Source organism: Cimex lectularius, unplaced genomic scaffold (genome assembly GCF_000648675.2).
Source record: "Cimex lectularius strain Harlan isolate CLEC.00 unplaced genomic scaffold, Clec_2.1 scaffold69, whole genome shotgun sequence".
NCBI lineage: Eukaryota > Metazoa > Arthropoda > Insecta > Hemiptera > Cimicidae > Cimex > Cimex lectularius.
Window position 1 is genome coordinate 690169 of NW_019392630.1, and position 27728 is coordinate 717896.

The 27728-nt window shown below is 33.9% G+C and overlaps 2 protein-coding genes and 1 long non-coding RNA gene across 11 annotated transcripts in view; 1 reads left to right on the top strand and 2 right to left on the bottom strand.

The window, feature by feature from the left end:
• Nucleotides 1-11: 11 nt before the first annotated feature.
• Nucleotides 12-21144, bottom strand: LOC106670352 (aspartyl/asparaginyl beta-hydroxylase). 7 transcript variants are annotated; one of them, XM_014400597.2, is made up of 20 exons: nucleotides 20840-21142; nucleotides 16015-16095; nucleotides 15431-15604; nucleotides 15292-15366; nucleotides 14521-15219; nucleotides 13893-13993; nucleotides 13736-13832; nucleotides 13539-13616; nucleotides 12741-12890; nucleotides 12392-12679; nucleotides 8301-8437; nucleotides 8135-8221; nucleotides 7055-7289; nucleotides 6885-6990; nucleotides 6674-6771; nucleotides 6484-6617; nucleotides 6206-6333; nucleotides 6008-6141; nucleotides 278-500; nucleotides 12-215 (listed from the first exon to the last, which is right to left on the bottom strand). In XM_014400597.2, exons 1-20 carry the CDS (start codon nucleotides 20889-20891, stop codon nucleotides 65-67), a joined length of 3228 nt encoding a protein of 1075 aa, XP_014256083.1. In that variant the 5' UTR covers nucleotides 20892-21142; the 3' UTR covers nucleotides 12-64. The 7 variants fall into 7 exon arrangements, 6 of the variants coding, with proteins under 6 accessions (XP_014256083.1, XP_014256084.1, XP_014256085.1 ...); XM_014400598.1 differs by lacking the exon at nucleotides 13539-13616; XM_014400599.2 differs by lacking the exon at nucleotides 16015-16095 and having other exon boundaries at nucleotides 20840-21141.
• On the top strand, nucleotides 19505-27728 carry LOC106670360. 2 transcript variants are annotated; one of them, XM_014400619.2, is made up of 9 exons: nucleotides 19505-19613; nucleotides 19859-20023; nucleotides 25099-25236; nucleotides 25293-25373; nucleotides 25499-25702; nucleotides 25773-25833; nucleotides 26063-26164; nucleotides 26222-26437; nucleotides 26701-27728. In XM_014400619.2, exons 3-9 carry the CDS (start codon nucleotides 25141-25143, stop codon nucleotides 26907-26909), a joined length of 969 nt encoding a protein of 322 aa, XP_014256105.1. In that variant the 5' UTR covers nucleotides 19505-19613; nucleotides 19859-20023; nucleotides 25099-25140; the 3' UTR covers nucleotides 26910-27728. The 2 variants fall into 2 exon arrangements, with proteins under 2 accessions (XP_014256105.1, XP_014256104.1); XM_014400618.2 differs by lacking the exons at nucleotides 19505-19613; nucleotides 19859-20023 and adding an exon at nucleotides 22598-23078.
• The window catches only part of LOC106670363, a 35848-nt gene continuing 34929 nt past the window's right edge, over nucleotides 26810-27728 (bottom strand). The window contains exon 4 of one of the 2 annotated variants that reach the window (XR_001341064.2): nucleotides 26810-26898. This is a non-coding gene — a long non-coding RNA (uncharacterized LOC106670363). The remainder of the gene's footprint in view (nucleotides 26899-27728) is intronic. The other variant, XR_001341065.2, reaches the window with a different exon arrangement.

Consider the following 27728-nt stretch of genomic DNA (forward strand, 5'->3'; position numbering starts at 1 on the left):
TTTTTAATATGGCCGGAATTAGCACTTTAATGATATATGAGTTTTATTTCTAAATTCCTCATTATTAAATAGGTGAGAGTGTCAACCTTTGCTGCCTGGTCAATTCGGGATGCCAGACATCGACAATAAGTACCAATCGATGTGAAGTACCGTTGTGCCACACCTCATGCTCGAAACTGTCATCAAAAATGAATACCTTACCCTCCTCCCAGCTTCTGCAATTAAATTGAACCATTTATTTTTAAAATGTTGCAGGGTTTAAAAGGTTACCATTCACTTTATCTCATCGGCGACTCTAATGAAAGTATTCTTGGGGACGATAAGACCAAGGTGAGCCCTTAATCGGCAGTTGGTGGGACCGCAGTGGGCCCAGACGTGCGTCCCGGCTTCCATGACGCTGAACTTGCTCTGGCCCCTTTTGCAACTCCTGGCTGGCTCAAATTCCTCAATTATCGAACATGTCTTTGGCGTCTTTAGACAGTTTTCTTTGTATTTAACACCTAAACAATTATCCATAGTTAAAACACGCTTTTGATTTTTTTTTATAATAAAATTTAATTCAGTGTAAAATTCAAATCTATAAGAAAAATATTATATTGGGTTGTCCGGAAAATAATGCAGGATTTTGGTATTAAACAAAAAAAAAGAAACTAGTTACTTTAAAGCAATGTTCTTTAATCAAAATAATTTCCCATACTCTCAATACATTTCTCCCAACGTGTTGGTAACTTATTAATTCCGTCTGAGTAGAATTCAGAATTTTTAGAATTGATAAAGTCAATAAATGCATTTTCCAGTTCCGTTTGATTTTTGAATATTATGTGTTGTAAGTAGTGGTCCAGGTGTCTAAAAAAATGGTAGTCAGTAGGCGAGAGGTCCGGAGAGTAGGGTGGGTGAGGCAAAGTTTCATAGCCAAGCTCCAATAATTTTTGTGACGTTACACGTGACACATGTGGTCGAGCGTTGTCATGCAACAAAATGGGCCCTTTCCGATTGACCAAAGAGGGCTTCATTACTGCCAATTTCTGATGCATGGTATTAATTTGGTTACAGTATGATTCAGCATTGATGGTTTCGCCAGGATTTAAGAAGCTGTAGTGTATTAAACCAAATGAAGCCCACCATACCGTAACCATTACCTTTTTTTGATGAGTTGGGGGCTTTGGAAAATGTATTGGAGCTTCTCCTTTGTCGAGCCACTGTCCAGAACGTCTAGTGTTATCGTAGAGAATCCACTTTTCGTCACATGTAACAATTCTGGCCAGAAATGGGTCATTTTTGTTTCGACAAAGAAGTGATGCACAAACATCAAAGCGCTGATTTTTTTGGCGATCGTTTAATGAGTGTGGAACCCAATTTTCGAGTTTTTTCACTTTTCCAATCGCCTTGAGGTGGTCAGCGACGGTCGTTTTACTGACTTTGAGTTGCTCTGCAAGTTCTCGAACAGTTGTTTTGGGGTTTTCTTCCACCACTGATCGCAGAACATCATCATTAAGAGAGGAAGGCCTTCCACGACCTTCTTCATCTTCAAGGCTGAAATCTCCCTCCCGAAATTTTTTAAACCACCTTTGCACAGTGCACTCATTAACACAACCCTCGCCCCAGACTTGGTTAATGTTTCTAGCCGTTTGGGCTCCGCTTCGGCCGAGTTTAAACTCGTAAAAGAAAATCGTACGAAATTCTCGCTTTGACATTATAAGGATGACTGAATTATTTCCAAGTAGCGGAATGCTACAGAGGTAAACAAACAATATCATTTGGAAGAGGATTAATAAGTGTTGACATTCATACAAATGAGTAATCCTGTAAACGTAAACAGAATATTTTATATAGATTTTTTTTAATGAAAACTTAAAATCCTGCATTATTTTCCGGACAACCCGATATTAAGACATACTGATGTCTTTGTTTTCTGACAATAATATGTAAGTATTCATCAAATGAAGAACTTGACATGATTAAATTACAGTTGAACTGATAATATCATCAATGATGTATTTCACTGAGAGAGTTATTTCAAAATTCACAATATCCTCAATTCTTCCAGACTAGAAAGAAAATATCAAATATTGCCTTCATAATCAAATGATAACAATAAATCACTCTTATTATAAAGATTGTTTAATTTATCATAACCTTCTCGGGACTAGGGACAAAATAACTCGTTCTCATTTTTTTTAAGCTCTAGTTGGACACTCACAGCATCTATTGGTCTGAAGTTGAATCCAATGTGCAGCAGACAACTCGGTAGTGAATAGAGACCTTCCACACCCTTCCTTTCCCGTCCTCATCATCAACGAACCACTCTTTTCTCCAAGTTCTGTTCACAATCTGGCCTTTCACTCAAACTTTGTGAAATTGCAACACATTCCTTTTTCTGGAAAACCATTCTGCCACTATATCTAAATCTCTTGGGAATGTCATACTTTTGTCTAACTGGTGCTCCTGAGGTTCCCAATTTCCTATCCTCCTTTACATCTACTTAATTGTATTTCTCATTTTCACTTCTTGTCTGCCAAGTGCCTTCAGTTTTAGTTGGCCTAATTTTAAATACGTCATGAGAAGACATTTTATTTTATTATTAATTTAAAAAAAAAGAAGAACGTGCTTTAAAAGATTTGTTTAGGGGGACCACAGTAGCCAAGTATCCAGCGTGATAGACTCTCATCTCATAGACTCTGCGGTCATGGGTTTGATTCCTACCATCGTCCCTGGCCCCTTTTTTCACACAAACCTTCCCCCCCAAAAAAAACGCATTGCATACGTATAAACGTTCCTTGACTGATATGCACAGTTCATAAAGCAATTTAAAAAATATTTGTTAATCAGAAAAATGAGTAATGTATGACTTTTTAATGTAATCGTAACTTGGTTTTACATTCAAACTTTCGGTAAATCCAGAACAGGTTCAATAATTGTTTGCTTATTTAAAAACATGAGGAGGCTATTGTTTTGTATAGCTAATTCGTTTAGTAAATAATTAATAATTAATTTTGTAAAGATTTTATAAACTGTATTGAACAATTAAATGAGGGCATGTAAAAGCCGAAGTAACACATTTCTTCGAATGCTCGAGTAACCCTACAAAGAAAAGCTCAAGAAATGTAAAATGGTGGAGCCAGAGGGTAGTAGATGCCATGGGGAAGAAAGCCCCACATAGAGCCCTCTGGGGAGGTTTGCAAATAGCCAGTGCTGCAAAAGGGTGGTCATAGGACAGTCAACAATTAACACGAGTACAGAATAGTCAGTAATTGAGTTGACCCTGGCCAGTTGGTCACAAGTCAGTGGTTAGAGTTAGTCACTGGTCAGTACTTGAAAGTAACTCAGAGTTAGAAGTTGGATTTTGAATGCGACAGGACAGTTGTTTGCAAAAACATAGACAAGAGGGCTAGACCTTTGCCAGGTTTTTATGGAGCAAGTGAGCTTGGGGGGGGGAGTGTCTGGATTCAGCTTAGATACTTCCTTTATGGATTTTATGCAGTTAAAAATGTGAAGATCTGGATTACTTTATTATCATCCATAATGACGGATAAGTTCTTATACAATATCAGAAGGAGATTGGATCTGCCTCTGAATAGTTTCTTATTAACAAAACCGAAACCGATTTTGAACATTATAATACAACGATAATGAAAATCACCATTCAAACTTGACCGGTTGCTACGTTTTTCGAAGAATCATTTCTTGGAACTATTCCACTGAAAACCTTACAGCATTGTTCGAAGTGCAAGAATAAAAAAAATTATTTGGACCTTTGACAGTGTCCTCGGTGTAAAGGAAACCACTCCTTTTACTCCTGCATTGAAGGGAATGCCTCTGTTCCCATCATCCTCTCAAGGTTCAGCAGTACTTTTTTTTTTTTTAGCTGATTGGGACTAATGATAAGATCAATGGAATATTGGGCATCAGGATATATCAATCACACCCGTTCCAGGACAACACAGCGGAGCTCCATCCAGACGCACTACACCAGGCACATCGCTTCCAGTTCCAACATTACAAAAATAGTTGGCTTATTTATAGCCATCCCTTAAGAAAAGACATAATATTGAGTAGTTTTATGTTTATTTCGACTCTGAATACTTTTTTAAAAATCTACCTATTTATTGCCGCTGTGATTCTAAAGATGACGACAGTAAGGTAGACAGGCACTAATGATGACGATGGTTAGAGAGACACTGGAAGATGGAAGATGCAAAATTTGTTCTTGTTTTGTAAATATAAAGTCTTTTAAGGAGTTTTGCATATTCAATTCAGTTACTACTCTCACAAATATATATTCAGGGTGGCCCCAATCGATTCAGCCACACTTCCAGATCTTATAGGAAGTTGAACGCTGAGTAAAAAAGGTCTTATGAACCTGTGTCTGTAAACCCTTCAGTTTCGAGCTACAGACAAAAAACTATGAAAAACCATGTTTTTTGACATTATTCGTGAAATTGTTAGTAAACCGTTAGCCTGACCGTAAAACAGCTCGAAACAACATCTGTAGAGGATTAATTTCCGCATCGAATGAGATTAAAACCAGCCTGATCGGCCAAAAATCATTTTTGGCGATTGTTGAAATTGTTAGTAAACCATTAGCCTGACCGTAAAACAGCTCGAAACAACATCTGCAGAGGATTAATTTCCGCGTCGAATGAGATTAAAACCAGCCTAATCGGCCAAAAATAATTTTTGGCGATTGTTCGAAGTGAGGTGAAGGGGTACACAAAATTCACCATTTCTGACATTTTTATTGAAAATTCACAACCTGAACTGTTTTCTGATGGGTGCCCCTACTGAATGAAATAATGTACGAAAAATTTGAACGGCTAACCAAAGTTGTGAATTTAGAAAGCCATTTTCCGTCATAACGTTTCGATCTTTATTGAGATCATCTTCAGGGCCTGGGATTTACAAACATTGTTTCCATATTACAATTACATTTTGGATGTGGAAAAGTGAATTTATACAATGCAAAATATATTTTTTTATATATTCAATCAAAGTATTTCTACTCACTCAAAGTGTTTGTCTTCTGTGTAATTGTGCCATTCTTGCGTGTCGTGTCGAGAGTGCCAGTGAGATTTTGCTATTTTGTGTTTATATACGTTGGATTTTGAAGGGGTGGGGAAGGATGTCGGTATAGAAAAGACATTTTTGTATAAGGCGTCGGCTTCTTTGAGGTGAAAAGAGCCGACGAAGGGAAAAAATGTGTTGGTAATGGTTCGGCCAGATTATCCTTTCAGGATTATATAGAAAGGGATAAATAGGAAAAGGAAAGCTAAATTGTTGGGAAATTAGACTATGTGAAAAATATTTGATGTGTGGAATGTAATGTGATGATATAGGTATGTTATCTGTATTGAATTTGATTAATGATATTGGCGTAGCTGCGACTGAGTTTACATGTATCTGTTCTGTAATTGATGCTGTGTTTATCTCTGTTGATATAAACCATTTCTAAGAAATTACGTTTATGTTTGTTTTGTTCTGTGTGTAATACTTTTGGATTTTTGAAGTCGAAATTGTGTTGGTGTTCAAGATGGTGGGTAGCGAGTGCTGTAGGATTTTGCTTGGGTTTTTTGCAATCATAGATATGTTGCTTTACTCTCTTGTCCAGATATTGGGATGTAAGACCGATGTAAGTTGCCGGACAGTTTAAACAGTTGATCTTGTAGATTACGTCAGATTTATTTGTTATTGGTGTGGGATCTTTAATTTTGGAAAAAAGTGTTTGAATTGTTTTATAATTTTTGAAAGCTATTTTAAAGTGGGCACGATAAAGATAATGTTTTTCTGAAACCTACATCACACCAGACCGGATCTTACGATTTCTAAATAAAAAAAGGTAAGAGTGATTCAAAATGGACGCTTTTGAATTCTATGCATGTAAATCAGGTTGTGGGGGTCATGTAGCGGCTGAAACTATAGGCAAGGGAATGCATTTTAGAATCCAAAAATCAATCCCAAAAAGATTAAATAAATACGATACACAGTTGGTCCATTATTTAAAAAAACTTACCTCTTGCAAACAGTTCAAATTGCTTCCAGTCTCCAGCATCTTTTAAATTCTCAGCCTCATTTTTAAACGCGCCTCTTGATTTGAGGGCGGCCAAACCTTCATTAAGAATAATCTTCCAATTGGATTCAAGTTTTCTGCAAAATTCATTTATGTTAAGAATACAATAATTATTATGACAACAAATAAATTCTTACGTACTTGAAGAAATTCTGGTAAGTGGTCTGTTCGTGAGTCCACCAAGGCCTTGCTGTCAAATTGTCGATGTTGTAGAGCGATCGCTGGTATTTGGACCTGAACATGCCCTTTTCAACTCCTCTGGAGTACACCTTCGACCACAATGGAAGTTTCAATGATCAAAGTACACTTCATATGATTAATGTACTTACAAAGCTATCAAGTTGTTAAAGCAAGGGAAGAAAAAAATAATGAATATTTTAAAAGAAATAGGCAAATTTGAAGGTTTTTTTTAAACACACCTCCATCGCCTCTGATGATTGTCCTGTTCGAGCCAGCGCATCCCCAAGATGAAAGTAAAGCCTAGCATCTCTAGTAGCAGGAATGTCGGCCAAAAGGCCTTCTTTCAAATGAGGAATAGATTCTTTCATTTTTCCTGCGAATATTATTTTTTAATTAGCATGTAAATAAAAAAATAAAATACAAATCTACCTTGCAATTTAAGAACAAGGCCATAATGTGATCTCGCCATGGCATCCTTAGGCCATATCGCAAGGACTGATTTGAAAACATCACCAGCTTCCTGAAGTCTACAGTAACAGATTATTTTAAAAATTAGGATATAATTATGATTCATTATACGAATGATTAACAATTAATTTAAGTGGCCTTTTTTCAAAATACTTTCGAAGATGAGAAATACCTGTTTACCATAAGGTAGGTGATGCCCATGTCGTTTCGATAATCGGGTTCATTTTTAAACGTGCTTATTAAAGTTTTGTGCAGTGGAATTGATTGCATGTATTGTCCTGAAGTATAAATAAACTACTGTAATATTTTTAAAGAAATAATTAATAAACAATAAACTATTACCTCTAAATCTTATTCTATTGATACACCTTAATGCTGCCAATTTTAAAAGGGTCGGAGGAACTTTTGGTTGATTGACAACCATTAAATAAGTTTGGATGGCTTCCTGTAGTATTGCATTGCTCCGTTTCATTTCTGCTTGTTTATCGAGAATTTGAGCTTTTCCATGAAGTGCACGAGGGGAATTAGGCCTAGTTCTTAGCACGCTCTCGTATATCGCAAATGCTTTATCCAAATGCTGGTGTGGTGGAGGGAAAGGAAATTGTTAAAACAATTAAAAAAACAAGCACATGCGTGGTTTAAAAAAAACTACTTCACATGATAATTATGTTAAATTTTTTGTGTAGAACTCCTTAGGTAATCAAGAAAATTACAAAAATGCAATGAGATTTTTTACACATAAATACAAAAGAACAACATTAAAATTTCTTTTAAACACGCATACTCTCCATAAACGTACATAAAAAAATTAAGCCAAGATCTATCCTTTGCTATAAAATTAATGTTTTAAAATTATTTAAAAAAGAAAAACCAAACAATCCACTAAATAAAAACTTCTTTTCTCTTCCATTTTGCAGAGATGGAATACCAGTGAGTATAAAAGGTGGTAAACTGTGGGTAAATACATCACTGATTTTTCAAAACTGCAAACCATACAATCACATATACAATAATCTAAATGCTTATTAACCTAAATTGAGGTAAAAACTGGTGGTTTTCATACTGTTACAGGTTTTTTAAATGTGACTAGCAACATTTTTTATTTTATTTTTCACACATTATTAAATATCCAAATTAAGAAAACAAAATAAAATAGCAATAAATGCAAAGAAATTTGTAAAAAGCGTTCACATGTTAGTACAATTACTAATTAGTAAGGTTACTAATTGTTGTAGGTAATAATTTCTTGGAGAAAAGCAAAAAAAAAAAAAAATTAATTTAAAAAATCAGTTATATTGAAAACTAAACAAGTTAGGGTAAAATTTAAAAATAGAATTCCTGAAAATCACCCGTTTATTGATAAACCTCTTATGAGAATTTTATTTTGAAAGAATAAATAATTAATTCTAGAACTGAACTTACTTCTAAGTTAAATTCCTCATCTGCCATGTCCAGCTCCTGCCTTACATTCCAATCCTCCTCATTTGTAATATCAGAATTAACATACACCTGAATGATTTAATTGAAAAAAAAAAGAAGTAAAAAATAGAATTGAAGACAAGAAAAGGATGGATCTGTGCCCTGGTACCTCTTCTTCAGTTGCCCTGGGTCCTCCTCCACGCGTTGGTTGAAGTTTCGGAGCAGGAGTTTGCACTACTTCATCGTCTGATTCTTCTTCGTATTCTCCCTCAGATTCTTCTTCTACTTTTCCCGAAGTTTTCAATGCTATTAAAATAAATATTTACCAATCTTAATTCTCTTCTAAAACTTAAAAGGTTCTCAGTTTGATATGTTTGAAATATGACCCTGTGATCCAAGTTGAGACAGGAGCACCTATTGCCACCTATTCTATTGGCTCTTGAAACAAATCGTATTTTCAATAGGAGTAATTAACATTTTCCTTAGGGCGTTCAGAGTGGCGGGTATTGAGACTCAGGCCATTGGTTGGCACCATTTTCTAATGGCTAGGATTTCATGGATCCCCACTTTGAAGCAGTTTTTAGATTCAATGTGAAACCAGCTTTTAAAAGATCGGGTATAGCTCCATTGACACTTGAGAAAATTGGATGTAAATAGTTTTATTTTTAACCAACTTTTTGCTTTTTAAAAGTAAGATTTGTTTATTTTTACATTAAATAAGATAATTAATTAAGGTTTTTTAGTTGAGATGAAAAAAAGTTAATGGCACGAGAGGGATTCAAACCCATGACCTTCGGCTAGATATGCCGCTGCTCTACCACCTGAGCTATCGTGACCTCGATCCACTCGGACATCAACTCCCCATCTCAACCCCACTTTATGAGTTTTCCCTCCTTTTGCCATTTTTCAAATGTCGTGTAATCGGTTTGGATAAAAGAAAACAATTTAAAAAACCAATTAACTCACTCGACAGTTGGCCTGGAAAGTATGGAAAGTCATGAAATTGAAATAATTTTCTTTATTTTTAATCTAAAGAGTGTAAAAAGATTAGTAACAATCTATAAAGGTAAATGACAAGTTATTAATGTTGAGTTTACGTTTTAAGTTGACTACTTAATACCTATAAATACACGTTACATATTATTATGTTTATGTACATCCAAAAAACTTTTATGTATCCTAGTACTTTACTTGCTCAGCCAAGCAACATCTCAATATTTCTTTTATAGTTTGCACTTCTTTCCAATGGAACTTCACTAAGTATTACTGTATAGGTAAATTAAAAAAGATTTTAGTTCCAGCAGATTTTAATAATTTTCAAACTACTAGAACTAAAAGAAATAAAAGTTTATTGAATTTACCTAAACAATAATAGATAGTGAAGTTCCATCGCAAAGTAGTGCAAACTATAAAAGAAATATATACACAAGTGTCCCTTTTCATTTTATTTTTATGTATTTAATTTTGTCTTTAGCATTATGTGAGGTGTATTTTAAACATATTAATTAATACAAAATTATCAACATAGGAAACTATTGTAGTTTTTCTTTACCACTTGTGAAATGCAGATGCTCAACAGGGAAAGGCGTTTGTTGCAGCCCATAATAAATCCGCTATTCGGAATTTGTAACGATTTGGCGACGATGGGTGAAATTTCATCTTAATTTCGTCCCGATGTTAAATTCAGCAGGCTCAAGTCACACTCATTGTAAAACGTAAATAAAACACAAATACAACTGTAGTACTGTACTGTTTAGGAGTCGACCATAACAACCGCACGAGACTCGCAGGTGGGGGAAGAAGACCAACTGTTGATCCTGCCATCGTTTGTGATGTCATCTATGATCGCTCTTTTTCGAATATATAACCCGGCCGAATTCGAATAGAGTTCATTAAGTTCTAAGCTGTATAGTCACAAGGGCACGAAACCAATTCTTTAAACTTTCAAACAGAACCTTTTTAACATCTACTTTATGCTTCTTGGGCAAATTGTTTTACCCAAGTGGTCAAAACTGACCTCAAACCATAAGAAAATCAACTAAAACTTATTCCGAGAGAAACTTTAAAACCTACTAAACTAAATTCACTATTTTCGTGGTCCGTTTGACCAATTAATACATGACAATTAATTAAGGTTTTTAGTTGAGATGAAAAAAAGTTAATGGCACGAGAGGGATTCGAACCCACGACCTTCGGCTAGATACGCCGCTGCTCTACCACCTGAGCTATCGTGACCTCGATCCACTCAGACATCAACTCCCCATCTCAACCCCACTTTATGAGTTTTCCCTCCTTTTGCCATTTTTCAAATGTCGTGTAATCGGTTTGGATTCTTGACGACAATTGAAATGGCGACGGAGAGCTTTAGTGAAGTGTACTTCATTTTTAAATCATTAATTCACTATTTTCGTGATCCGCTTGACCAATTAATACAAGACAATTAATTAATGTTTTTTAGTTGAGATGAAAAAACCTTAATTAATTGTCTTGTATTAATTGGTCAAGCGGACCACGAAAATAGTGAATTAATGATTTAAAAATGAAGTACACTTCACTAAAGCTCTCCGTCGCCATTTCAATTTTCGTCGAGAATCCAAACCGATTACACGACATTTGAAAAATGGCGAAAGGAGGGAAAACTCATAAGGTGGGGTTGAGATGGGGAGTTGATGTCCGAGTGGATTGAGGTCACGATAGCTCAGTTGGTAGAGCAGCTGCGTATCTAGCCGAAGGTCGTAGGTTCAAATCCCTCTCGTGCCATTAACTTTTTTTCATCTCAACTAAAAAACCTTAATTAATTGTCTTGTATTAATTGGTCAAGCGGACCACGAAAATAGTGAATTAAATAAGATAACAGAATTGATGAATCGACTGTTAAATGCTAAAATACTTTGAGTTTTTAGGGTTTTGTAAAGAAAAATCTCCATAAGTTTAACTTGTTCTCTTTAGCTGCTGTTCTCTTTATTTAATTTGTAAGTAATATTTTTTATTAAATTTGGTTATTATGATGATAAATAATGGTACATATAAAAATTTTCTACTTTAAATTTTTTTAACAATGTCTATTTTTCATGGTTTTAACTTTTTTAAATTCATTTTTGCTCATTTTAAAGAATGGAGTTTTACTAGGTAGTGCTGTGAAATGAAGAATATAAAAATGGTACAAATAGTTGACCTTTCATCTCTTCCAGATGCTTCTCATGTATATAGCTTCTTCTTGTTCAATATTCCCCAATAGATAAGAAGAAGGGACTGATCGGGATCTGGTGTTTAACATGTTAGGGCACTGATTTGTAAAGAAATACGGTAAAATTTTGATTTAAAAAAAATCTTTTTTCAAAAAAATTTCAAAAGGTAAAAAATAAATAAATAAAATAAAAATAAATAAATAAAGGGGGCGTTGGTGGCCGCAACGGTTTAGGCATTGACACAGCGCTCATCACTGTAAGTTAAAGGTCCCGGGTTCGAATCCAGCGGCCCTGCATTCAAACCCAACATATTTACAAATGGGCTTTTTTTTCAAAAACACCGGCACCCCGAGGGTTCATATAACCTCTGCTGTTGCGAACCCTCGTAAAAAAAAAAAAAAAGAAAAAAAAGACCACAGTTATGGTAACAAAGCTATAATAAAAATCCAAAAATCCTTCCTACAACAAGCTTTGAAAGCGGGATTTTTTTAGAAAAGGTGCGTTACTCAGGAATGACATCCCGTATATGGAGAAGGGTTTAATGCGTTGTTCCAGAATGAGTCGTAATGAATGTGTTATGGAATACCCAAACCATCCCATCCATAGAGTCCTTTGTCTCTTGCTGGCCATTTTCCTACTCCCCTACCTAAAAGTCTGGGGACTAAAAGAGCAAATCTTTTGCATAAATTACACCAGAAGAGCTGATGAGTAAGGTAGAAAAGTGAGAACATGCTTCTACTTCCTAGGTTAAAGTTATACTGTGCCCCTATTTCTATGAAGAACTCCATTTATTTATTTTTTTAAAAAGAAATTTTAACGTTACTACTTCAAATAATGACAAAACAACAAGAAAAGCAAAATAATAATAAGAAATCATTAAAATGCGGATTGCATAGGAACTTGGACATCTTCTGAGGTGGATACTGATTTAGTTGAAAGTTATAATTTAAAAAATATTTTTACCAAGCTTTATAGTTAAGGAAGAAGAAGAAGAAAAAAAAAATGCTGGACAGAAGGTAAACACTGTTTCAGACTCCCCGAAAACTTTTTTTTTCCCTCCAAAGTCACTTACTTGTTGGCTTTTCATCCTCTTCATCTTCTGGATCAGTTTCCTCTACTTCATTTCCACTTTCCTCTTCGCCAACACTTTCAGCATCTCCTCCATCTGAATACTCTTGGCCGTCACCATCGTCAGACTGCTCTACATCACTGCTCTCGGGGGATGGCTGGCCATACTTAGCGATGATCTTTTCATACACGTCTGGATTGATTGGCGCTTCGTCTTCGCTCATCTCTTCTTCTTCCTCTTCTTCGCCTTCTTCCTCATATTCTTCCTCCTCCTCTGGGTGCAATTTAGGTTCTGCATAAAGAAAAATAGAAAAATAGATTATTTTTACAATACTAGCATATTTTAATCTCACCTGGAGTGAGAGATTCTGCAAAATATGAAGGCTCACTGAAAGCTGTAGCCGGTGTCTCAACTGGAGGTGAATATGGTGGAGGTTCTTCAACAGGAGGAGATGGTGGACTTGCCACCATCTGTGGCATTTCAGTTGTGAGATGCCCTTCTTCTACGTACCAAATCAACAAAATAAATTAATAAATATAAAATAAAATAAGTAAACAATTTTTTTAAAATTTGTTCAAATGAATGAATAAATAAATTAATCTTTTTGAAAGGTATTGGCTGTGATAAAAACTTTTCATAAAGATTAATTAACTGAAAAACTTAATTGGTCAATTGGACCACGAACTGTGATGGATTGAATGAATAAAGGTAAAACTAAAACTCTTCCAATTGTAAACAATTAAGTTATTAATTTCCAAGTGATATTTTTAAAATGAATTAAGAAACTAATTCAGCTAAACATTTTTTGCCAGTTCATTTAGGTTATTATAAATTATTTTAACAAAAAAAGAGCATAACTGTTTTAGCTAAAAATGTTAGACATTAACATGCATATCAAGCATGTCATGAATGAACCAACAAAAAATGGATTTATCAAGATATTCTAAAAATATTGTCAACAGTTTCATGAAATGTATGGTGTTAGTTAAAATCACACATCTAGTGCACACAAAAAAAGCACAACAAATAAACACAAATAATCTAAATTGTTTGAAACGGGCTATAGTAGAGAGGTATGCAACTATAAGTCTTGTTAGTTGTATTTAATAAAACAACAAACTATACGGAATATACGAAAGTGGTTACAAACCCCAACTGTTCCATTTCTTAACAAGAACTACATGGGCGACAACAATAAGAGCCACACCCACTCCAAATTTTACAGCCACTGAAATCACAATCAATATACAACAAGACTTATGATTTGCATATCCCTCCAATTGAAACAGTTTTTGTTGTTTTGTATATGTTTAATGCTTCAGTTTGATTTTTAAAAACCCCACATACTTCCTTCTGTTTCTTCATCTTCTCTGTTTTCATCTTCTTCATCATCATTCTCTACCTCTTCTTTATCAGATTTTGCTTGTTGTTCTAAAAGTTCTGACTGAAATATTTAAAAAAGGTACACATTAACATAAAATGAAAGTATAATTTAGAGACTTACAGCTTCTCTTCTAAGAGCCTCAATTGCCTCTGGAAATAATTCTTCCTCACTAACATCTTGATTGTCTTCCATTTTGTTTAAACTTTTTGCTAGGAAGGTCCCTTTAAAATAAAAAGTTACAATGAGCATAAGTTCTTTAAACCACAGAAAATATTCATAATTGATATTTAAATTGTTAGATCTGCACAAATTATTAAATAAACCAGTACATCATGATTTTATTTTGTTAAAAAAATACCTGTTAAACAAGAAACAAATTAAGTTCTTTTTAAAAAAGATTTAACTCCACACTCACCCCATCATTTATAATTTCTACAAATTAAGTTCGTTATTAAAAACAGATACAGGTCAAGTACTGTAATGAGTTAAATAAATAACTAAAAATCTAAATAAAAAAGTCATCGCAAATTGTGGTTCAAAATTAATTGTTTTTCTCCTTCGTGAAAAAGTGACATTGGACCTTTTTAAGATTATGTTTTTAGTAGAATATTAGTCAAAGTTTAATTTTATTTTCAACCTTGAAGACAAACAAATCTGCAAACTGGTAATGAACACTCCAAAATTATCTTGTAGCGTATGAAGTTAAGCCAAACGTTTTATTCATTTTTCACACATTTCCAAAACTTACTGGAAGTTTCTTGCTCCTCGCTTTGTTCTACCTCTTCTTCTTCTTCATTATCTTCCTCTTGAGACAATTCTTTCTCATATTCTTGAGAAACATTTTCTTCCTCTTCTAATGGTAGGTCCTGTTCTTCTTCTTCCTCCTCTTCTTCTTCCTGGTTCTCAGAGAAATTTTCAAGCCCTTCTTGTTCATCTTCTTCTTGTGAAACAATTTGATCATCATCTTTATCATATTCCTCTTCCTCATCCTGATCATCATTCTCACCATCCTCCTCCTCCTCTTCTTCTTCCTCTACTTCTTGATCATGAGAAAGATTGTCTTCTTCTTCCTCTTCTTCAAGTTCTTCTGACACTTGTTCTTCTAGTTCGTTATCATCTTCACCAGAAGCCTGTTTCTCGACACCTTCTTCTTTCTCAGAACTACCTAATAAGTTGAAATCCCAACTAAACCAGCTTGATGGAGTTTCATCCACATCAGAACTCTCTGTCTCTTTATTTTCCCAACCGAAGCTACTAAAATCGAGACTAAACCAACTTGACTTCTCCCCCTCATCTTGATCATGATCATCATGGCCATGATCATCTAGATCATGTTCATTGTGATCATGATTGTCTTGATCATGTTCATTGTGATCATGATCGTCTTGGTCATGTTCATCTAGTTCTTCATGTTCATCGGAAGCATGACTTTCTTGTTCTGTTTCGCCTTGTTTACATCGTTTTACATTAATTCAGTAAAATGAAGGGAAAATTATTGTCTAGTACAAAGTAAACTTACCATAAAATGGTACCATGGAGACCCATTCTTGAACTGTTGCTACCCATTGTGTATCTTTTACCAAACCAGCTTCTTCTGTAATAGCAATTCATGATTTAAAAAAATGTCTCCTAGATGTATTATTACAATATTTTTTTACCATCAGTGGTTCCTCGATATTCTATCAGCGTCAGCCCAACTACAACACCTATTCCTGCTAATAGCAAGAAAAATATCAACTTGGTAAAGACATTGCCTCCAACTCCGTCATCTTTATGTACATGAACTATTTCATCAGTAGGGTGTGTATATTTTGCAAAAATCTCTTCTTCATCTGCAAATGATATTCAACATTATAAGCTAGGGGATTAACAATAAAAAAGTATATTGCCTGAAAAAAAGAAACTTTGAATCAAATTCGCCCGTAATAACATATTACATTTTATGATTTGTTAAGTTATGTGTTGTAGTTTAAAACAGCATGCACTTCAATTTTAAACCTTAACCTTATACTACAATATAACTTACTTCCATCAAAATTTTAATTGTCAAATAAAGGTCATCCCATAAATATGTCACAGGCCCCACTGTACAATTTAATTTAAGTACAGCAAAACTTTAACTACTGGACCTTGTTGAAATTTGGGTATGACCTCAATAAATTTGTCATGCAAGAAAAAGTAACAAATAGAAAAAGTTCCTATGAAGGAAAACTCCAAACTGTTACAGGATAAATTTTTGGACCTGGCTCTTCAGCACAGCTCAATTTCCTTATGATCTCCCTTTCCTCAGCATATTCTTCGGTACGTCGTTGGTCCAAATGTCCTGATGATGACAAAAATTTATTTTCTTTTCTGTTAAAGGGTTATGGTCAAGTAAAACAAAGATTAATCATTCATCCATTGTAGAAATATATTATTAAAAAGGGTTTGTTTTGTTTATTTTATAATTTGATGATGTTCACCCAAGAAATTAAGCATTGGTAGTAATTATAAGTAAATCGACATTTTTAAGATAATTACAGCAACTTTTATTTTTTATTGATTCATCTGTCACTAAAACAATTACATTATTTATTACACTATTATAACAATTTTGTGTAATAGAAGAGTTGATTTCTAGAATTCCTGTAGGAAATCAAAGTTGAATATACAGTTGACTCTTGTTAATTTGAATATCTTGATAATACGGACTCCTCAGCAGGTAAATTGAACAAAATCTGTGCATTTTGATACACTCGGTAATATGAAATATTTTTCGTAATGGGGGAGAAAAAGCATGCTATTAATCGAAATGGAGCACTTCCCATCTTTATAATTTGCACTTTTTTTATATTCCTCTAAATTTCCACATTTGTTTATTTCCTTACAGCCCAACGTTTCTTTGACTTTTCTCTAGTTTGTTATATTCTGCAGTCAGTGTTTTGTCAACATGTTTTCAGCATTGGTCACTTTATAAAACCATTTAGACAGAGGATTGTATGCCAGATGTAGGATGCCAGATTGTAACAAAAACCACTTTACGGGTTTTTTAATAAAATGTAATAATGTTCAATTTTACAGTTGATCTATTCATTAGTTTTATTATGTTTTATGTATGTACAATTTAAGTAATAACTTGAACAAATGCATATCAACTCTTAACAATTTTTTTTTGTTTCCTCTTGATAATACAAACACCTTGATAATTCGAATTATTTTTGTGATCCCTTGGGTTTCGAATTATCAAGAGTCGACAGTAATTGAAAAATATTAAAAAAAGATATTACTATAATATGTAAATTAACTTTTTAAAAATTAATGTAAAAACAATGAATAGAAAAATAATATTAACTTTGATTATTGTTTAAACCATATAGTTCAGTTTATAGAACTATGAAGTGACTGCCAAAGGAGAAATGACAAATTTTTCCATAAACAAATTTGTTTATAAATATCTCATTATTTTATGTTATACCTAACTCAAAGTAACTATAATCAAATAAATTGTAAGAGGTTTTGAGTTATTTTTTAAAAGTTGTTCATGCAATATGTTGACTGGGTATGTTTTTATGGAACTCACAACAACCAGTTTTTTTTTATTTAAAAAATATTTATTTTAGGACTACCTTGTCCTCTCCCTAACATTCTTCCAGATGCATTGCGTGCAACATTCTTTCCATTTTTTGAAAAACAATTTCCAGACCTTAGAAGGTGTCATTGACAAAAATTTACTCTTTTTTAAATTAAAAAATTGGTTGTTTGAGTTCCATAAAACATACCCAATCTACAATATAATCAAATACTCGGAAGAAAGATAATAACTAGCTTTTTAAAATTTTTCTAAACTTTATAATTGGGATAGCTATTTAAAATTCGCAAGAATTCTGCCTTGATCATCAGAGAAGATGTTTCTCTTTTGTTCAATAAGGCCAGATCTTCGATAATTATGGCAGTAGGTAATGACCACAGTGGAATATCTAGCAATTTAAAACCTTCAACCACCAGCAAGGTATTCCCTCCTATTATATTTTATTTATAATAATTATTACAATTACAATTCATTAAAAGAGATGGCCATGATTATTTAATAAATTCACTCCATTTAGCACTGTAGACGATTCAATATACATGTTATGACCACATCTAATATGGACGCAAATAAATTCAATATAATATAAAAAAAATAGAAAAAATTAATATTCATTAAAAAAATTAAATTAAAAAAACAAACAAAAAAAAAAAACAGGCCCAATGATCAGATTAATCATCGAATCATCCATATTTGCCATCATTCTTTGATCAAAGGTTGTTCACAGAGAACGTAAAAAGTGTGCAGTAAAGAATGTCAGATCCAACTTGTCCCAAAATAGATTTTGGACTCCGAATGTTGGCAAGGGCTGGGACACTAATAGAAACCAAGGAACACGGTGAAACTACAACGACGTTTGGCCTTATTTATAGATCCAATTACAAATATAATATTCGATATTGACGGTTGAAAACCACATCTTTGAGAAGATACAAACAAAGCAAAAAGACTTTGGTTAGATGAAAGGATTCATTTTCAGTAATAAAATGGGTGGGAGGTAGACATTGAACAAAAGTGATAAGCCAAATAAGTAAATAAATTAATACATTTTATATCTGTAACATGGATGATGGATAAAAGAAAATTTTACTTGATTTAAGTTTTATGGCTTTTAAAAAAAAGTCAAATTTGTGATTTTTTATTGTATTGCAAATTAAAGGAATATATATTAATTTATGGTTAAACAAATTGGAACAACATGTTTCCCAAAATTGGCTTTTATGATTATGCATATATTATACTTATTATTTATCACTACTTATTATTTGTTTATATATTATAATTATATATTATCAGTTTGTGGCAGCACAATAAACAAATAGATAGAAATGTATTTAGAAATTTAAATAGTAAGCAGAAGGGCAAAAAAAGAAGAAAATGAAGATATGAAAGGAAAAAAATCAACTTATTAATATTAACATTTCTTGTGGTATCACTAGTCAGGCTAAATGCTAAACAGATGTGTATAGAATAGATATAATGCCCCCCCCCCATGTAGCATGTCATTTTTGACTAAATTGTCTGCGAATAAAGATTTTTTCTTCAGACAACATTGAGGTAATGAAAGTATACTACAAATAAATAAAAGTCCAACTGCAAAACAATAGTTCTTTAATTGGCAAATGAACTAATTCATCGACGATTTGTGCGTAAACGATTGAAATGATTGTGTACATTCAGGAGAAATTTAGGCTGAATTTAATGTTTAAACAATGCCCACCTTGACTAGTTATAAGTATAATAATAAATAAAATGTGTAAATTGTAGAAGTTTTGTTTATTAAAGTTGGATATAAATTTTAGAAATATATTTATTTCTAGGTTGGCTCTATCCAATCACTTTGCCCTTTTGGCCTATCCTCACAATTTTGATTCAATGTGATTGAGTCTATTTACAACTGCACTAATCCTTTATGAAAAGATAAACAGCACTATTTCATCAATGCACAATACCAATTGGCGGATTATTATTCAGCTAAAAATTAACTTTTGTATTAAATGACGACTTCAAATTAAGAAAATAATACTAATCAACTATAATTTTTATTATATTAATTGTACTCAGTTCAGCCAGGTTCAAAAAGAGTTTTGTCATCACCCCCCCAAAAAAAAAAAAAATAAATAAATAAAATTAAAAAAAAAGATAAAACTCTAAAATTACTATATAATAGAAATACAAAAAGAACTTTGCCTCATTGCCTCTTTTTGAAAATTGAGGACAAAAAAACACATATGAATTAATTCTCACGAATAATTTGGATCTTCAGATTATAGGTGAGTAAAAAAGTGTTGATACATTTAACACTTTAAATTGAAATAATTCCATCTGTCGTCCTCGTAAAAATATAATTAGTCTTTTTAAGATTTAAACACCTTATTTAGTGTTGTACATCTAGTCTGTTGAATTGAAATATATTTTCTGTAATTTGTTTATATCTAAAAAACGTATGGGTGAAATAGAAGCAGAATGTTTTGGCCATTTTATTAATTAACGAATAACTGTTTTTTGTAAATTTTAGGTTGGTAATTTCCGATCGTTTTGATCACCCTGCCCTCCACTGTTTTGTACGACTTGAGGAGGACCTTATGAAGATGGGAGCATGAGAATGGACATAGGAAAGCGGAGGTCGGCTTTTGAATTTTCGAGAAGGCCTAACTAGAGCTGTAGCATAACCAGTAAAACAGTAAGTATCCTCGCTGTACTATTTGAGTCATAAGCAGGGAAAGACAATACCCAGACGAGAAATTTGTTGGTGTTGTTTTCTTCCTGCTTATAAAAAAAAAACCCACTAGTGAGGATGGCAAGAAATTGAAATGTGAATTAATAACTTGACAATAACTCAACAACTTGAAATTCTATTGATCCAGCTTCTAAAACACACCACCAAAGTTAGCAAGAACTTGAAATATGTCTGACAGACCAAAATTTTCAGTTGCGACCAAGATGAAGGTTCATCTCAGACACAAGTAGAATTCTTACAAGATTAACTAAATGTAAAAAAAATTCGGTTTCAGTAGTCTAACGCAATGACTTTGCACTATACATCTCAAAGGATATGTGGATGTAATAAATTTTTCAAAAAATTAACTTGATTTTGTCAGATAAAAAAACTTGATTGCTTTTTAAAGTAATTTTTTAGCGCTAGGTATAAACCAATAGTTATGTATATTTTTGTTTAATTTGTGTCTAAGAAAATGTTTAAAACGCGTAGCAATGTTTATCAATAACTCGACAAAACGTAAAATAATAAGCTATTTTTATACTAAATTCGCCATTTTTTTGGCCAATGGCCTATCGGAACAAAAGGTTCGACGCGGCTCATCCTTTTGGTCTGCATCGCAAAAATAATACAAAAATTATTTAAGGAACTTTTGATCGAGTCCCGCGAGGATCATTGACCGGAATTTGCGTTAAGCGAACTCGTCAAGTCATAAAGGGAATTATGAAAATATTGATATTAAAAAATAATAAAATAAATAAAGAGGGATAAAGAACAAACCTTTTTTCCTTCGTTTGTCTCTCCTTTTCCTTGGCTGTGCATCTCCTGACATTTTGCAGCAGACGACAGCCCGAGAGCCGGTCTACGGTCGCTCGTTGATTTCTTTATATTCCCTCGTCCAGGGAGGCGCAGGATTTTGAGCCAGTCGAAACCGGTGAAAAAGGAAAAAAAAAAAGAAGAAAAGAAAAGAAAACACGAACAGACACTCGAGAGAGGTGAGCGAAAGGGGATCACGCACCCGCCCCCGCCTCGGTCAAAAATGAATCCCCTGCCCGGGCGAACTTATCCGGGGCAACCTCAAAAGCCGGTTACCCGCCCGGGTATTCTACTAACGTCAACAACTATCTGCGAAAAAACCCCACATCACAGCAAAATTTCCCTTTTGATCAAATCTATACTTTCATACAGTACATAATATATATTTTTAAGAGTTTTTGATGCAGAAGACAATTCTTTCCTCCACTGCGACCTAAACAGGTCTATTTTGGAATAGGTACACAATAATCAGTTATGGCAGTGGAACGCTGTGGGCCTCAGATTTAATACTCTGTTTAGGAGGTTGATGATGTCAGGCCAAAATAAATAGACTTTCAACGTCCAATTGACTTTATTACTGACCGGTTTCAGCTCACTGGTCATTCTCAAGGTCCTACAATCAACATTTCAGTCAGTTTTAAAGAATTTTTTACAAAAACAGTAAATCTGTACTCAAAAATACACTTGTATGTAGGTTTCAGAGTTTCAGAAAAACATTTTCTTTATCGTGCCAACGTTTCGATCTTTATTGAGATCATCTTCAGGGTCTGGAATTTACATTGTTTAAATTTAACAAATACATGTAAGATGTTGAAAAAAATGAATTTATACACAGCAAAAAATATTTTTTATATACAATAAAATTATTTTTACTCACTCAAAGTATTTGTTTTCTATATATATAATCTTTAAGCACTTATATAGTACTCTTTTATTAAAAAACTTAAACAAAAACAGGTAACGCCTCTTAGATACAGAGACACATCACAGTTATATCAGTCTGTTATGTAGACATAGTTTCAAGGTGTAAAATTTAAGTTTTGTATTGTTCGTTTTCCAGATGTCAGTGTAAACTTAGTTCGATCTTTAGATTTACTCTGAAATGAGTTTAGTTTAGTAGTTAAGGTTTTTAGTTGAGATGAAAAAAAGTTAATGGCACAAAAGGGATTCGAACCCACGAACTTCGGCTAGATACGCCGCTGCTCTACCACCTGAGCTATCGTGATCTCGATCCACTCGGACATCAACTCCCCATCTCAACCCCACCTTATGAGTTTTCCCTCCTTTTGCCATTTTTTCATCTCAACTAAAAACCTTAATTAATTGTCATGTATTAATTGGTCAAGCGGACCACGAAAATAGTGAATTTATTATTTAAAAATGAAGTACACTTCACTAAAGCTCTCCGTCGCCATTTCAATTGTCTTCGAGAATCCTAACCGATTACACGACATTTGAAAAATGGCAAAAGGAGGGAAAACTCATAAGGTGGGGTTGAGATGGGGAGTTGATGTCCGAGTGGATCGAGGTCACGATAGCTCAAGTGGTAGAGCAGCGGCGTATCTAGCCGAAGGTCGTGGGTTCGAATCCCTCTCGTGCCATTAACTTTTTTTCATCTCAACTAAAAACCTTAATTAATTGTCATGTATTAATTGGTCAAACGGACCACGAAAATAGTGAATTTAGTTTAGTATGTTTTAAAGTTTCTCTCGGAATAAGTTTTAGTTGATTTTCTTATGGTTTGAGGTCAGTTTTGACCACTTGGGTAAAACAATTTGCCCAAGAAGCATAAAGTAGATGTTAAAAAGGTTCTGTTTGAAAGTTTAAAGAATTGGTTTCATGCCCTTGTGACTATACAGCTTAGAACTTAATGAACTCTATTCGAATTCGGCCGGGTTAAATATTCGAAAAAGAGCGATCATAGATGACATCACAAACGATGGCAGGATCAACAGTTGGTCTTCTTCCCCCACCTGCGAGTCTCGTGCGGTTGTTATGGTCGACTCCTAAACAGTACAGTTGTATTTGTGTTTTATTTACGTTTTACAATGAGTGTGACTTGAGCCTGCTGAATTTAACATCGGGACGAAATTAAGATGAAATTTCACCCATCGTCGCCAAATCGTTACAAATTCCGAATAGCGGATTTATTATGGGCTGCAACAAACGCCTTTCCCTGTTGAGCATCTGCATTTCACAAGTGGTAAAGAAAAACTACAATAGTTTCCTATGTTGATAATTTTGTATTAATTAATATGTTTAAAATACACCTCACATAATGCTAAAGACAAAATTAAATACATAAAAATAAAATGAAAAGGGACACTTGTGTATATATTTCTTTTATAGTTTGCACTACTTTGCGATGGAACTTCACTATCTATTATTGTTTAGGTAAATTCAATAAACTTTTATTTCTTTTAGTTCTAGTAGTTTGAAAATTATTAAAATCTGCTGGAACTAAAATCTTTTTTAATTTACCTATACAGTAATACTTAGTGAAGTTCCATTGGAAAGAAGTGCAAACTATAAAAGAAATATTGAGATGTTGCTTGGCTGAGCAAGTAAAGTACGAGGATACATAAAAGCTTTTTGGATGTACATAAACATAATAATATGTAACGTGTATTTATAGGTATTAAGTAGTCAACTTAAAACGTAAACTCAACATTAATAACTTGTCATTTACCTTTATAGATTGTTACTAATCTTTTTACACTCTTTAGATTAAAAATAAAGAAAATTATTTCAATTTCATGACTTGTGCACTTTCCATACTTTCCAGTGAGTTAATTGGTTTTTTAAATTGTTTTCTTTTATGAAAGAATAAATTTTGTAAAAAATTATTTTTTTTCTTAAAAGCATGGTTTAAGTCGAGAAAGCCTCGGCCAGGCCAGTTGCTTTAGCCAATGACGGACATAGTGTGTTATTGCTCTGACATCACCAAGGAACTGTCATATAATGGTTTCTTTGGTAGGTAGTTAACGATCCATAAAAGTGGGTTTTGATTGCGTGCAAAAATTACTTGCACAACGCCGTCTCGGATTAACTATTTCCATGAGACGAAACAAGGTGAGCCATCTGTTTGTGTGAAACAAGCATGCCATTTGTGCCACAGCATTTGCTATCATGGCAGTACTTTTTGTCTTTGATGCTCATTTCCTTCCACACATCCTTTCTCTTGTTCTTGTTTTGATGAGTTTTATCTTTAGCATCCCACAAAAATTGGTAGCTGTGAAACATTTGGATAAGTCGAATGCAATCCTCCTGTTTGTGCTCAAACTCGAGACAAGTGCATTTACACGGAGAGGAACAAACAACGTGAAACTCTTTGATGTGCACTAAAAAATGGGCAGCCGGTCGGCTAACGTCAAAACATCTTCGCACCAAAAGTTTTCACAGTCTCGATTAAGTATTCACAATGCGAGACAAGCTTCACGAGTGATTTTCGTGTAGTGGAAACCCAGCTTAATGTAAGGGTGAACTTTAAAACATCAGAAGGCTTTGTGAGAATAGCCTAGTATCTAGATGTCCCGCATCAGGTTCTCTACTATTGGGTAGAAAGATCATATTCACAAATCTGCATGTTGCTTGGATATTTTAACAATGTGGGTCTGTTTTCTTCACATATGACTGCCGGTTTGGTTTGTGGCAATCAGATGACTGGGACATGTGCCATGCAAGACACAAAGCCTTTTCAAAGTCAGTCAAAACTGATTACCTTACAGAATGGATTTTGACCACACTTTGGTACATTTGGGATGGTCTTCTGGAAGCTGGGGTCCCATTTGCTTCTTTTATTGGGGACAACTTCATATTAATGCATAATTATGCTTACTACTTGTACCTTGAGTTGTCACCCATTACTTGGAGATTGAAGGGGATTTCGACAATGAATTGGCCAACACATACTCCTTACGTGAATTACATAGAACTCTTATGGGACATGATAAAGAGATGGGTTAGACATGGTTCACCACCTCCCACAAGCATTAAACAGCTACAAACTTCATATTACTTGTCAACCAGGTAGAACTAAAGATGAGGAAATGTGTAGAGGGTAGGATGCCCTTTAGTTTCTAGGTGCCAGACTTGATCAAAATTCCAGTTTTTAATTCTATATTTACTATATGTATAGTTGATCAATAAATACATTTTAAGTATGAATCCCTGTCCTTTATATTTTGTTTATTAAATTGCAAATTATTATTTTCTCTCATAAGGTGGCAACAGTTTGGAGGCAGATTTTTGACTTCCTTGGGTACATGTGGGGTCCCATTTTGGCCAACCTCTTCCAAATAATCTTCTCGATATTCGGGATATTTGGTTCTTGGCAGTACAAATCAAGTTATATTGCAGCTGTGAGTATTCTTCACTTGAGATAGGATGGTCAATTTTATTTTATTTTATTTTTCAGTATATGCTATGGACCTTGTTTTGGTTTGCTTGGAATTGCTTTATCACATGCTACTACCTTAACATTGGTATCTTAAATAAGGCGAGTACATTTTATCCAAAAATTTTAAATAAATTATATGTTTAATCAATGTAATCATAAAAAATACAAGGATGTTGGAGATTTTTTGTAAGAACAAGCGGTTTAATTTTTATTTTGGTTTTTAGGATTGGGATATTTTGAGCTTGGGTACTGGAAGCGTGAGCTGGTGGGAGGCAAACGGCCCAGGATGCAAGGCCTTGTTCCTCCCTAACCAATCAAACACAGACACCCAACCATGGCATCCTCTCAAACCTGATCTCATCACTGGGTGTGCAATCCCATACCACCATCTTGAGGCGGCTCAAGCTATAATACACGCAATCCTTGCAGTAAGAAATATTGGTTCTTGTATAGATAAATTTTCAGACAAAATATATACTTTTTGTGTTTGTTCTTTAGATTGTTGGCCTTTACCTAGGTTTCTCTGTAAATAGTACAATTAAAAATGGGGAAGAAGCAGGTAAGATTAGATTATATATTATCATCTGGTTAGTTCGGTTAATTCCAATAATTTTGGCCTTCCGATCCCCACTGCTTTGGCCTTTCTATACAGAGACCCATCATTAAAGATGGCAAGAAGCCAAAACATGTTTGACATACCAAAACAGCAGGATGGGAAGGCAAAAATAATAGAAAACAAAAATTTAATCAATAAGGATTGATGATTTTTTGTTTGATGTAATTTTTAGTGCCATCCAATTTTAAAAAGTCAAATACCACGCCTCTATTTCCCGTTGACTTGATGCCTAGACTACCAATTAATAACAGTGCTGGCACTGAATCTAGTGAAGGTATTTATTATCTATTTTCAATTTTATCCGAATAGTTCAGTATAATGAAAATTGCAGAGCCTGACAACCGCGCGGCCGGGGCAAAACCCATGACGCCAAGGAGAGTGAAACGGCGAAGTATATCGAGAGGGTCAATGCCTCCGCAGATGTACACTGGTACGAACGCTCCGATGAATTCATTCCCGAGGAGGCACAGCCACAGCAGGTCTTCAACAAGGTCTTCAGGACGACGGCCTAGGTCTAATCCAGTATCAAGACTTATTGATCAACAAGGTCAGTGTTTTGATCATCACACTCAAAAGACAGCCTATAGTTTGGGAGACATTGCTTGATCGTCTTTGATCATCTTGGTATTTTTATTCAAATTTTCATAATTTTCAGTGGTTGAAGTGTTGGTTCTGTCAGAAAAAAATCCAAGAATTAGTAAGCGAGGACGATCACCTCAATGATATTTCTCAATTTTAACAAATAATACTAAAATCAAAGGTTGCGATTGTTCAGAATTTATTTCATATTTTATCTTTATTGGTTTTCAGAGTCAGCGGCAAGAAGCATGGGCCACACGAATCTTATGTTCCAGCACAGCCCGGAAAACTCGTTCTCGTATGAACCTGAACGCCCACCGTCAGCTCGGTCGAGCTACTCCAATTATCACGGTACCAGGGCGCAATCGTACAGGCACAGTCACAACTTTCTTGTCTCTGGGCCTCCTGGCTACAGTTCACAGTCTGAAACTGCAATTTGATCTCAGAAGTTGATACCTTATAAATTTTAGTTGTCCAAATGAATTAAACAAGTCATTGATGTGATTGAAAGAAATGATAAGATTTGGGTCAATCTTATTTAGTGAACTTAATATCTTCAATACTCATAAGTCAACCAGAAATCTTGTAGCACACAACTCACAAACAAGAACTGGAGGATTAAAATAAATTTGTTAGTTTAGTTTGTTTAATGTTAAGAAAACTTGTCAAAGGGTGTTTTTATGTTATGTATATGGTCGCAAAGTCTATACAATTTTTTTTTGTACTTAATCAAGTCGGACAATTGCTAAATTAATGCAATGAATAGAATGAAACAACAAGAATATAACTTTACAACAGGGTTAATATATTTCTTAATATTTTTATTTTTACTTTTAAATTTAATTTCACTTACATCAGAGTAATTTTTATATTAAAAAAAAAGAAAAGAAAAAAGAATGGGATAAATTTATTAAAGATCTGTGATGTTATAGAGATAAAAGAGATTATTTAATGTTTTTGTAATAAAAGTTTAAAATCACTGCCAATATTTATATTTGACTGACCATTGAAACAACTCCGTCCAGCTAAGTTTAATATAGTTAAACGGGTAATCTAAACACATTATTTTATAATAAATTTATAAATTTTTTAAAATGTATAGTACCCGTTCATAATATCTAGACCATTTGTAGAAATGGTGGAAGTATGGTTTTTAGAATATATGAATTTTTTCCAAAGTGTACAAAGTTTGTCTTTCGTTGTAAATATAATTGTACAGCACATTTAGGAAAATAAATAGATCTGCTTGTAAAACCAAA